General features: G+C 47.6%; 1 protein-coding gene across 7 annotated transcripts in view; it reads right to left on the reverse strand.

The window, feature by feature from the left end:
* The window catches only part of LOC119389763 (sodium/hydrogen exchanger 1), a 295,572-nt gene that overhangs the window by 161,216 nt on the left and 121,636 nt on the right, over nt 1-12,720 (reverse strand). For all 7 annotated transcript variants that reach the window (XM_037657148.2, XM_037657143.2, XM_037657149.2 and 4 more), the window contains exon 2: nt 2,886-3,026. In XM_037657148.2, the coding sequence (XP_037513076.1) occupies nt 2,886-2,973 (88 nt within the window). In that variant the 5' untranslated portion in view covers nt 2,974-3,026. The remainder of the gene's footprint in view (nt 1-2,885; nt 3,027-12,720) is intronic.

The raw sequence follows: 12,720 nt of genomic DNA on the forward strand, positions 1-12,720 counted from the left end.
AAATCGCTGAGAAGGCTTGAAAATATCGTAATGATCCGGCATGCAAGTTGCGCAAGAGAGAAGAGACGCAAGAGGTCGAAAATTTAGTGAACTAAACCAAACGCTCGTATGTTTCCCGTAGGGCACGTATCAGAACTTACTTAATCATTCTCAGTGGTAGTTTATGTGTCATCTATCATTGGTAACATGCGTTATGAAATTCGGTAGGTCAGCGGTATTCGATGAGCTCTGCCAACAGTGGGGGAATGGAAACGACGCGGACGGAAATCAATTATCTTATTGGCACATCGCAGAATGCGCATTACGACTATTGAGAGACGTGGTGTTTCGTGGTGCGCAGTTTAAACGGGGTGTCGAGCTCAAGCGACCACGCGATAGCTAGACGTTAAGTTGTTAGTCGCATCAAGCAATTAGAGCAACGTATAGAGAGCGCCGCGTTGTTCACACACAACATATGAGCGACTGGCAATGCGCCAGAAAGAAAGAAAGAAGAAAGAAAGAAAGAAAGAAAGAAAGAAAGAAAGAAAGAAAGAAAGAAAGAAAGAAAGAAAGAAAGAAAGAAAGAAAGACCAAACGAGAGGCGAGAATGTCTGCTCGGCATCGACGCGAGTCGGGTGTAGGCACCACCGCGCTTGTCTTGAAAGCAGTGACAGCGGCAACAACAAGCAGAGGCGTGGCACATGCCTGCTGCAGCGTCAACGATTCCAAAAGTGACAAGACGCGCAGCCACCGTAGAGTGCGAGACCGCACGACCTCGCAACAACAACAAAACACAACAAACACACATTCCGTGGAGAAGATGGCTACGGTGCCAGCCAGAATAATCGACCCGGCGCGATCTGCAGGCGTCTCCCCAGCCCCCCTCGGCGCTGCCAGAAACAGTTATAGAAGTTCAGCGCATATTGGCACGCATGAGCGCTAGCTATCTCGTCGTCCACGAGTGCGCGGGCTTGCTCAGTGAAGATCGCAGACAGACTCGAGGACGGGACTGTTACAGCTGCAGGAAGACGCCGCAACACTCAGTTCGCCCTTACCGCGCCCCCGAGCACTCTAAACTTAGTCTGAAAGTGTGACCCTTTGGGTATCGCAGGCAAGTTAGCCGAGCGGCGGCGACACTCTAGCGATGTACGAAGGAATCTTCGTCTCGCTTTACAGCGCAGCGGGTTATTCTTTAATTTGGTTACTACCGTCATTTGTCTGCGTTCATCGCGGATGAAGGCAACGAAGGCATTGTTAAAGTTCTCGAAGACAACAGACTTGCACCGGCGGTTATAGAGGAATAGCGATATTCTGACTGCGAAGAGTGTGACTTTGTGTGTGTTCTCCCCCCCCCCCCTCTCTATTTCTCTCTCACTTTGTCTACCTATAATTTCCTAACTAACCCAGCCCCTTCCCCATTGTAGGGTAGGATACCAGTTTTTCTAAACTGGATAATATCCCTGCCTTTCCACTCTCACCCGTTCATGTAATTCGGTACACGTTAAATTCAAGTGCTTCGCTAGACTGACGGGGCGCACGTCAACTTCGTTTCAAGAAATTTTTCCAAGACGCTGACTTATTGTTGAGCGTTTCAAAGCACGTCAGGCCGAGTTATTCGCGCCTTGCCGTATAGTCCATCGCGCTGCTGTTTATATCGATCTGTTTTCGTAGCGTGCCCGACAAAGTGCAGCACCTCGCGACTGCATAGCTGTGCATACGACAATTCCTAAAAGAGCTCGATAATTAATCGCTCGCAATTTAGTGACAGTGCCACTTTCTTAAAAACTTGCCAGGGAACGCTGATGGAAAAGGTAACTCAATTACGTGCATATTTGTCAATACGTTTCTTAATACATATATTGCGTGCAATCGCCAAACTGACGCTGGGGGTGTGCAGTACGAGCGCAAAATACAAAAATATAAAGACGGCCTCAAATTACGCGCTGTAAGAGACTTCAATTACGTCGAAGCCTTTTGAACTCGCCACTGTAACAGAGGCGTGCTTAGTTGAGGGGAGCATGGCGCCACATCTCCGCCAGTAATTGCTCAGTACGCTGATTGTGTATAACGTTGCGCACGTACAGTTGCCGCTTAGGACGACAAAGGATCGCGATGCACCTCAGCCGCGATCACAGCACCGGAAATCACGGGACCCAAGAGCTGACGAAATAGACTCGAACATCTATTAGTCGTCGGGATCCAAAAATGCAGCAGGAGAGCGTTCACGCACAATTAAAAGAAAGAAAGAAAGAAAGAAAGAAAGAAAGAAAGAAAGAAAGAAAGAAAGAAAGAAAGAAAGAAAGAAAGAAAGAAAGAAAGAAAGAAAGAAAGAAAGAAAGAAAGAAAGAAAGAAAGAAAGAAAGAAAGAAAGAAAGAAAGAAAGAAAGAAAGAAAGAAAGAAAGAAAGAAATGAGCAGTTCGCACGCTTCGAGGAATATCTTGTTCACGCCACAGTAACTGCAACAATAACATCCCCGTTACGTACACACCTGTATTCCCAGCTCGAGAACAACATTCTTGGGAGGACAGAAGCAAGTGTACAGTGCTTCCAAGGAAGATAAAGTAACCAAGCCAGACGGTAGGTGAAAGATAGGCCCCAAAGGTGCGTGTAACTACTTGAGTAACTGTCTTTAGAGTGTAACTGCTTTTAGAGTGTGACTTCTTTTAGAGTGTGACTTCTTTTAGAGTGTGACTGCTTTTGTGTAACTGCCTTTAGAGCGCGACAGCAGTTCGAGTAACTGCTTTCGGAGTGTAATTGTCTTCAGAGCGAAATTGAATTTGCGTGCAGCTGCCTTTAGAGTGTGCCTCCCTGTAGTAGAGTGTAAGTGCCTTCATAGTGTAACTGCATTTGAGTGTAACTGCCTTCAGGGTGTAACTGTCGCCCCATACATGCAAGAAAAACGTACCTGGCGCCCATCTGGCGTGCGCCGAAGGCGCTAGCGCGGCTAGCAGCAGCAGCAGCAGGCATGACGGCGCGAAAGGGCTCAGCCGCATCGGTCAACGCGGCCGCGGCGACGCCACGCAGCTCCGCCTCCAAAGGCTCCACCCTGCGTCACAATGCAACACCAAAGCGTCATTCGACTGCTTACAAGCCTTCGAAAAATGTGAAAAGTGCTGTCTGTAACAAAAGATAAAAACCAGCGGAAAACACAGGACACAGCGAAAAGCAGTCGACCGGACAAGCTTCTTGACTTCTTTTCGCTGTGTCCTGTGTTTTCCGCTGGTTTTTATCCTTTGTGACTATGTACCAATTAGCCCAGTCCAACGCCTTGATATGCTGTCTGTATGCGTGTAACTTCGTAAGCATTCCTCTAAGCGCACAGAAAGTACTGCAAGGCACAGATATTCTTTTCGCATTTACGAGATTTGTCGCATGTACGGACAGGTCTACTGTTCAAAATGAACACTTGCGTGCAGGCCATGTCCGGACTTCACTCTCCTGCAAAAGCGTGGTGGCTTAGATTTGCTTAAGACTATGGTGGTTGACAATTATGGCTCCTTTTGATAGACGAGTGCCTTGGACAAACAATCTTTCCACGTCCACTTTCCGCTAGGTGGGCCAGCAACATGAAGGGTGCTCGTCCTTCGTGTGGTTCTTTAACAGTAAACCGTAGTGTGCATTTCACTGTAATGACACTGGACGCTGTGTGTACTAATGCAAATAAAAAAGAATATAGCATGGGCATCATGCAGAGGTTCAGATTATTCGACGCATTTCGGTAGATTATCTATAGACGTTGCAGAGACCCTTTGTATGTTAACAGAATTTCAGGGTTTATCGGCGTGCAGGAATCCTACGGACACTTTTTTTAAAGGCTCCAAATCCGTAGTCATAGCAGAGAGATCACAGGCAACAGACGAACCGGAAAGATTGTCACGAACAGCTCACACATGGAATAATTAAACCGCGGAGAACACCTTTACCTGCAGTTAATGATCTGTTCAGAAAAGGCTCGTGCGCGAATCAGTGCGAAATAGAACGAAAGACCTGTCAATGTATTTCATTTTGCACCGTTTCAGCGCCGGTATGCCTGTACTGGTGCCTGTATTACGGTTTTAGAATAGCTGATGTTCGCAACATTTCGGTAGTTGGTGCCGGTTCGCAGAATTCCCGTGAAATTAACACAAAATCATCACGTGCGTGTTTCACACCAGCGGTTGCTGCATGTACTCTGAAGTGAATAAATGAAGGCTAACCAGTCAAAGATTGCTGACCAAATATTTAACCAGGTGCATGTAAGGTACACTGCATTTAATAGTCTACCTGATGATCTCAGATGCCAAAGAGCATTAAAAGGAAGAATAAAACGTTCGATATTTATACAAGGAAGATATAAAGTGTTATACAATGTATTAAGTGTATATAGTGTATTAAGTGTATTTATACAGTGTATTAAGGTACCAATATGAACACAATAAAATATTCAGCGACCTCAGAATACCAATACATGTGTGAGGCGACTCATTTAGAAGTGCTTTTTTTTTCAAAGTGTCTGCACGAATTAATAGCCTGTACTCTGTTTATCCAAGCTCTAGCTATAATATTGTTTGAGCATACGATGCACCACAGTGTCGGGATGATAAATGCGCTATGCGAATCGCGATGCGATCTGCGAGTTCCATTCATCACGCGCTTGGAAAGCTTGCACCAGACAACTAGCTACTACATTAAGCAATACAGTGCTGCAGTTCTCTTTAGGCGTCTAAAATAACGACTCAATTCGGTACAGCGGACCGAAGCGTTATTTTATCCAGTGTTTTCATTACATTTCATATGTAGCCAATAGTACAGTACGGTTCATTTCGAACACTCTGTATACCGCATATACAGCATGCCTCATTTCTCTATCCTTCATGACAGGCCCACTGTCTGTGGTCGCGGACCATTAATAATTGCTGCGCATCGTTAACGCCAGCACATTGCGAAGCACGACCGTGTAGTACACTGGCGGGCAATGTATATTTTAAAACGACCAGCGCGTCATTAAACAGTAATCGCCACAGAATCATGAGGGTCAATGCTCGATGGCCAAGTGCGGGACGTGTCCATTATAGTCGCACGCCTCATTTACGACGCATGCGCAGACTAACCACAAAAGTGTAAAAAGACAGGAGGCCTGCCCACGTGCCCAGCCAGACGCATTTCAATTGGCTGATTCCACTACGGGGTTTATTATAGTGGCGTAGTAGCAACTGGTTCGCGAGTTGGGGGGGTGGGGGAGGGGGCAAGGCGCTGTCACTCTATCCGTCGGACACGCACACGCACACGCGCGCGCACACACGCACACACACACACACACAGGCGCGCGCGCGCGCGCACACACACGCACACGCACACACGCACACACACACACACACACACACACACACACACGCGCGCGCACACAAACACGCACACACACACACACACACACACACACACACACGCACACAGGGTGTCCCAGCTATCTTTAGCCAGGGGTTAAAAAATACAATATTAGAGGAAGGCAAGTGAAATGAATGGCAAATTGCTGACAGTCACCTTGTGCACTACCGACAATTTTTGTTTTGTAATTAATTAATTTATTAATTAGCATTACTGAACTAAATTGCTAAATATTAACTTTAGTCAAGAAATGCGACTTGCAATGTTCGAAAGCGTCCTCAGAAATCTCCCATTGCATTATTTGCGATAAAGAAAGTCTCACGTATACCATATTTTCCAAGCTGCAAAGAAAGCCCGCGAAATACAAAAAGAACCACGTGACTTGCGCATTCGCGCGCAGCGAACCTGCTGCTCTGAGCCGTGGTTTGAGTGAACAAAATCAGCTGCGGCCGCGACTCGCCGGCTCCGCTGCACCGGTAGGCCGATAAGTTAACGGTGGTTTCTTGGCCCGCGCTCGCTACAACTTGCACCGTCAAGCGCGCCAACTGGCTGACACGGGACGAGAAACCTACGCCACGACGACGTGGCGGTGGTTCCTCCATGTCTCACGACGACGCACGGCAGAGAGCCGTGTGTCGTCGTGAGACATGGAGGAAAATCTTCACAGCGGGAGCGTATGATAGAAACGTCATAAAATTCCATTATATAATTACGTGATTGCTCCGTTGAAGGAAAACTTCGCCACAGACGTTGGTTTCCCAGTGTGCTGCCGACAATGACTATTGTCAAGAGTGGAGGAGCTCAGCCATCCTTACTTTTCTCAGAGGAGGGGCTGCAGCCTCCCTTGCACTCCTCCCCCCCCCCCCCCCACCCCGCCCCGGTAGTTACGCCTATGGTTTATTAGTACCTCTTCCGAAGACTTGTAGGCTTACAGGCTTCGTTATCTGAATGAATATGGCGTACAGAACGACGTACTCAGTAGTTACCTGATGCGTCCGACTCGACTTGCTCACTTAAATGAAGGCACTTGTGTGCCGGTAACGAAGGCGACGCGGGCACGAAGACGGAAACCAAGGAAACAAGAAACTATAACATAAGTGTAGCATAATTACGAAAACGGCGCGACGGAATAAGATGGGTAAATTGGACACACGAACACAAGCGCCGATGTGTGTGTTTTCGTGTGTTTTCAGTCTTTTCGTCTTAGTCCATCGAACCGTTTTCATAGTAACGAACACCTACCAACTCGCCCTATTGTCAGTTCTACATACTGCAACATAACGCGGCTAAAGTATCGTCAAGGTAGGCAAATACAAACATTCGCATTCTAATATATAAACACCCATGGACAGCTTACACATGGACAGCTTACACTAGGCCGCACGGAAAGCTTACGTACGGGTCACAGCCTTATTTGGAGACAAAAACATTAAGGGATTCAGCGATATCCACGGTTCTCATTACGTTTTAGTGTTCGCCCACGTGCACATACCAGGTTAAAATAACAAGAGAGGGCAGGAGGTTAGTTTCGCAATGCTAGGCAGAGGCAAGCTCATTAACTAACGGCGTCCGAGCTTGTTGCCGTATTCGCCAGGTGTCGCAATCCGCGAGCTGGATCGCGGCGCTCTGCGCATGCGCAAGGCAATGTAAGGCGACACGCCTCGGCACCTCCGCTGCCCCCGAGGACAATAAACGGGCACGAACAACGTAATAACAGTGAAATGAAAACCGTTCGAGCGTGAAACGATGCTGCATGCGCATGGATTGGAAAGGCTGGAGCCCAATTAGAAAAACTTCGGGAAAGTTCTCTCCAACTCGCGATGCCCCGAGAGATCGCGAGATAGCGCTCGTTTGAAAACGTATACAAGCTAGCAAACTTTGGAGCGTCTTCACATAGAAGCGTGCAGCGCTACGAGAACGTGTTAATGTATTCAGCGAAATGAGATGAAGCGGGTGTTGCGTGACCGGTCACTGCATGGTACACTGCGCGCTTACGCAAAATCCGGATGGCTATACAGTAACAATCGAACTGAGGCGATCGCTCCAGCTAAGACCGGCCGAAACGCCCAATAAGCCTGTCCTCGCTCGTTGCTATTACCGAGGGTGTCCTACTCGTTTCTGCCTGCTACGTCTTCGGCCCTTCATCAGCATAAAACAATTCCATTAGTAACATTTCGACCGGCAAACCGGCAATCACCATGAAGGCCATCATGTAATAATAATTGTTGGGGTTTTACGTCCCAAGTTCACGATACGACTATGAGGGATGCCGTAGTGGAGGACTCCGGAAATTTCGACCACCTGGGGTTCTTTAACGTGCACCTTAATCTAAGCATACGGACCTCCACGATTTCGTCTCCATCGAAATCCGACCGCCGCGGCCGGGATTCGATCCCGCGACCTTCAGGTCAGCAGCCGAGCTTCGCAACCACTAGACCACCGTGGCGAGTGAAGGCCATCATGTACGCAGTGTACATTGAAAATATAAGAGCAGGAGCAGCTTTGTCCAATTATTAGCAACTCGCTAAAGCGAAGCAAGGTATTCTGAAAAGAGCCCTATAACGAAAACATACCTCGGTCACTCCCCTATACTCGTCCTTGTATTATGCTTCCGATAAAGCGAACACAATGTGCGCGAAATAAAAAAAAATATCGCCATGAAAAGAAGACGCAATCGTGCGCAGTGCCGTTGACCGCGAAAGAACGCTACCTCTCTTGCTGAGCTGCTTAAATGTTCCGTCCCTTTTATCGCTAATCTCCATATCATAAAGCGAAAGACCACTGTTGATAGAAGGAGAGAGAAAAATAATGAGCAACATCATAATAAAATGTGGTGGGAAACTAATCACTTTGTCGCATTCGAACGTTGCCCTGCCGGTTATCTAATTAACTTAATGACAGCATGTCTCGTTCAATTAGATCCCAATTAGCGAGCCAATTATGCCTTCGTACCCAGTAAAACCTGTAACACTTAACAGCCCGATTCATGTGTCTTTCTCATGGATCACTGGCTCGCCACTGCACAGCTATGGCGAATATTTCGACAAGGCCTTCATTTCTCAACGCTAAAGCTAATTTAAACAAATTACCTTTTTTGCTTTAGGAGCATTATGGATTGGGCAGCGTTCTATTTTTATTTTTAATTCCACCCAGTTCAATTTTCAACAGAGTTCAGTTTTTCTGATGCTTACACGCAAATACAATACGATTTCTAGAAGCAGAAATGACCAAGTGTCAGAGTTGAGCAACTACATCTTGTGAGTGGCCCTGAAAACTGCTGTCACGTGAGAGAGAGAGAGAGAGAGACAGTACAACTTTATTGAGAGTCCAGTGCAGACGCTGAGGTTGCCCCGCGCCACCCGGCTACTCCCACGTTGGTACCGGCTGTCACGTGACAACCCTACAACATGTCTCAAGTTACCGACATCTTGGTCAATACGGTGGACATTCTTCACCTATTATGTTCGTGCGCTGCTACAAACTAAGGATGGCAAGGGAGACCAAACAGTAAAACCAAATATTCCAGATATCACCCGCCGGGCAACAAATTTGCTATGTGCAGATTCCTTACTGCGGTGCCTTAATCAAACCCTCGAGCATGCATTTATTTGAAGCCTCATCGAAATCCTTTAACACACATGTCTTCAAAAAGTCCTCTGGATTAAGTACAGTATCAACCCTATTTCAAGAGTTGTTCTTTTGTCAATAAAGGCCGATGGGTGAAAGGCCATTGCCCCCCCCCTCCCCTTACCGCTTTCAGGTGTGATAATCCGCTCTCCTTTTGACAGCACTGACAGCGCTTCTTCTTTCTGCACCTTCGACCATCGCTCCATCTTTGATGATGATAATTTTTAGGGCTTTACGTGCCAGAACCTTATGATTATGAGGCACGCCATAGTGGGAAGCTCCGGAAATTTTGACCACCTGGTGTTCGCTAACCTGCACTGATTTTACATAGTACACGGGCCCCTATCACGCTGCCCATGGTGCTCTGAGAAATCCACACTAATACACACTACATGGACCTGTCGGGCCATCTCCGGCCTGCCCCCATTGACCAAACGATTGTAGAGAGGCGGGAGGAGTTGCTGGCCAGCGATAGCCTGAACCATCAGGTCAGTTTGATCGGCAGGGCACGCAGGGCGGAAACTGCCTGTGGCGCCCTGGACTGAGGGCAGCCAGCACTGCTAGATGAAACCTGCGGAACAAGCTGGCCCCGCACCACAAACCTCTTTTTGTTAATAAATGTTATTCCTTCCTTCCTTCCCTCCATCTTTTAAGTCCGAGAATTCATTCTCCTGCAGGACGCGCGTGCTGTACTCCCCACCGTGTGTCGGCTCACTTTTCCGTCATAGCACCCGGATAAAGGAGGTCTCGCTCCCAAGTCTTCTCGGGCTGAAGTGGCCCTATACTTCCGTAATCTAGGCCTGCGGTACCCTTAAGATGAGGACCCTGCGAAGTGGCCAAAGTGATCTAATCTCGCGCTTAGAGCGGTTGCTCGCCATCAGCTGCGGCTGCCTCCTGGGACAAAGACCAGTCGAGAAGAAGTGCACGGACTAACTGGGTAACATAAACAGGCCCGCACAAGAGATTGTGAACGGTACCTCTATCAAGGACACATTGTTAGACCAATCGCTCCTGAAGATTCTTTACGAAAGCCTCCACATGCCATTATGTATGACGTCAAACAACGACAAAAAAGAAGAATGATTAGGACGGCACCAAATGAAGCAGCTTCATGCATAAAATTAGGACACTTATTCATTATTCACGTCATTTCGACCTACATGCTTGTATCTGTAACCAAAGATGTTAGTTTTACTTCAGCATGATCTTCAGGCGTAGCACTACTCTTTAACAAGACAACAAGAATAAGCCCAACTATGCCCAATCGCAGTATTAATAATTCTTGGGCAGAGGACCTGGAAGCGGGAAGGGGGTGTGTGGGGTGGGATGTTTTACCCTCGCGCAAACCTGCATGCACTACATATGCAGCAACATCGACAAGACCCAGTAAAAGACATATTGTCTCAAGTACAGGTTTACACCACGCTTCAGTAGAACTTTACATCATGAATCGCACTTTAAAATTTCAGTTTTTTTTATCGGTACTTTATCTCTTACTGCTTCTAAAAGGCCAGCAGAACTTTATAAAAATACAAGTTACAAAGTAGAGGTTTTGTTTTTCTAATTGGCTTAAGCCAACTTTTAAGCTTCAGAAACGCTGCCGAACGCTGTTTAAAGGGAGACAAAAATTACATCAGGCCGCGCGTTGCCGCATCAAACGCCATCTAATCGCACCCTCACCCCTGCCCAACGCCCTCTAAATCCTTCACCGGCCCTAATTATGGGGCACTCGTGTCAAGGCTCATTATATCGTGCGCACAGTAGCAGCCACACGCTCAGTGTAATGGCGTCGAGAAACAAAGACTTAATCGAATGACGAGCGGCACAAGAAAGAGGGACGACGGGCACCAAGCTAAAAGGTGGAAAGGGAAGTGGAACGACAGAGATCCAATTACTCCGAGAACGCATCGATACGCACAGAGTCCAAACGCATAGCGCTCCGGGCAGCTCTGAAAGCGGACCTGAGCAGTCTCCTGCGTGCACACCTTAAGGCGATGGATGTTCGCCAGAGAGGGAGAGAGTGCGACGGTTTCGCACCCTAAGAGGGAGCAGCACGCAGGCATAGGCGCATACACAGGCCAGCACTTAACGTGTTTATGTCGAACCCCGCGACCCAAGCGCTGAGCCAATGTGCACGCTACCGAGGTGGTGTAGCGTACAGTGGTAGGCTGTAACCATTCTCCCTCAGACGCCATTAGCCTATCGAAAGGCGAACGAGCCTGAACATCTTGTAGACAAACATTCCTTAGAGCGTGACTGTATGGCCGTGTGTGTGTGTGTGTGTGTGTGTGTGTGTGTGTGTGTGTGTGTGTGTGTGTGTGTGTGTGTGTGTGTGTGTGTGTGTGTGTGTGTGTGTGTGTGTGTGTGTGTGTGTGTGTGTGTGTGTGTGTGTGTGTGTGTGTGTGTGTGTGTGTGTGTGTGTGTGTGTGTGTGTGTGTGTGTGTGTGTGTGTGTGTGTGTGTGTGTGTGTGTGTGTGTGTGTGTGTGTGTGTGTGTGCGTGTTGTGCGCGTATACAGGCAACACACGTGCTACATAAGGTAGCGGCACGGCTCTCAGCCGAATTTGGGAAGCACCAGCCCAGCGAGAGTGGATTGCGGCTGGCCATATGTATATAGAAGCGCGGGGACGCAGTGCCAATTGGGAGTGGCAGCGAGGCAAGCGGTTGGCCATGAAGTTTACCTCGCCAATAACATTTCTACCCCTGCCATGGGAAGACCTTCACCCTTACCCCCATCTTGTACGTGAAGTAAGGCCTGGGGGCATCCTGCATCATCAACCTCGATCAGGGCGAAAGTTGAGCCAAGCAGCTGAGGTATCCTAAACAGATAACGAGGTGTTGCGAATGCAATCAGAGAAGTGCTTATCAAGCGCAAAGTGGCTTAATGAAACTCTCTACGTAGAGCTAACGTTCTAACGGCCGCGTTCCATGAATCTGGCAGCATAATCGCACCACTAGGACATGCTGCCTACTTGCATAGCGAATCAATGACCTAAGGTCATCGAAGCTAAAGGGGAGTACTGACGACATTGATCTCCAGTCTAGTTTGTTTTGTATTATGCAGTCAGAACGACACGTTGGCTGGGGTTATGTAACACGTGAGTGAACGGACAGTTATTGATATTATTGAACAATTAGCGATATTAATGAGCGCTCACGCGAGTGCCTATTCGCCCATCCGTGAAAGCCCTTTTTCTTGTTTTACGTGTTCCGTTCATTAACAATTCCTCTTCGAGTCGAAGTCCACTACGGCCTGATTATGGTGCACGGCGCTTACAAAGTAATTGGGGTCCGCATCCATCTACGTTTCAGAGAAAATTTTAGTTGCTTAATGTTCGAACGCGTCGCGACCGATGAACGGAGGGCAATGCAGCAAAGCCGCCTGCGTGCAACCATTAAAGTAGCTTACAGCTAGCGTCAAGTATCACTCGCTCGCTTTTGAGTACTTGTTCTTGTTTTTTTTATTATTGAAATAGAAAATAAATGAAGGAGTTGTTGTCACCATTGCTTGGTGACGGCTACCCCTTTCCATATAGTTGTTAAGATAACTGAATAAATAAAAAATCTTGTTCACCTTCAACTTTGGCTCACACCCACTGTGGGGGATTGGCCAAGAATTGAGTGGTTTTATAAAATGGTATACTACTTTAGAAGGGAGTAGTTGAGGAGTTATTTCGTCGTCGTCGTCATCATCATCACCATGACTACACCCACTACAGGGCAAAGGCCTCTCCTACTTTACACCGACTA

The sequence above is a fragment of the Rhipicephalus sanguineus genome, chromosome 4 (genome assembly GCF_013339695.2).
Source record: "Rhipicephalus sanguineus isolate Rsan-2018 chromosome 4, BIME_Rsan_1.4, whole genome shotgun sequence".
NCBI lineage: Eukaryota > Metazoa > Arthropoda > Arachnida > Ixodida > Ixodidae > Rhipicephalus > Rhipicephalus sanguineus.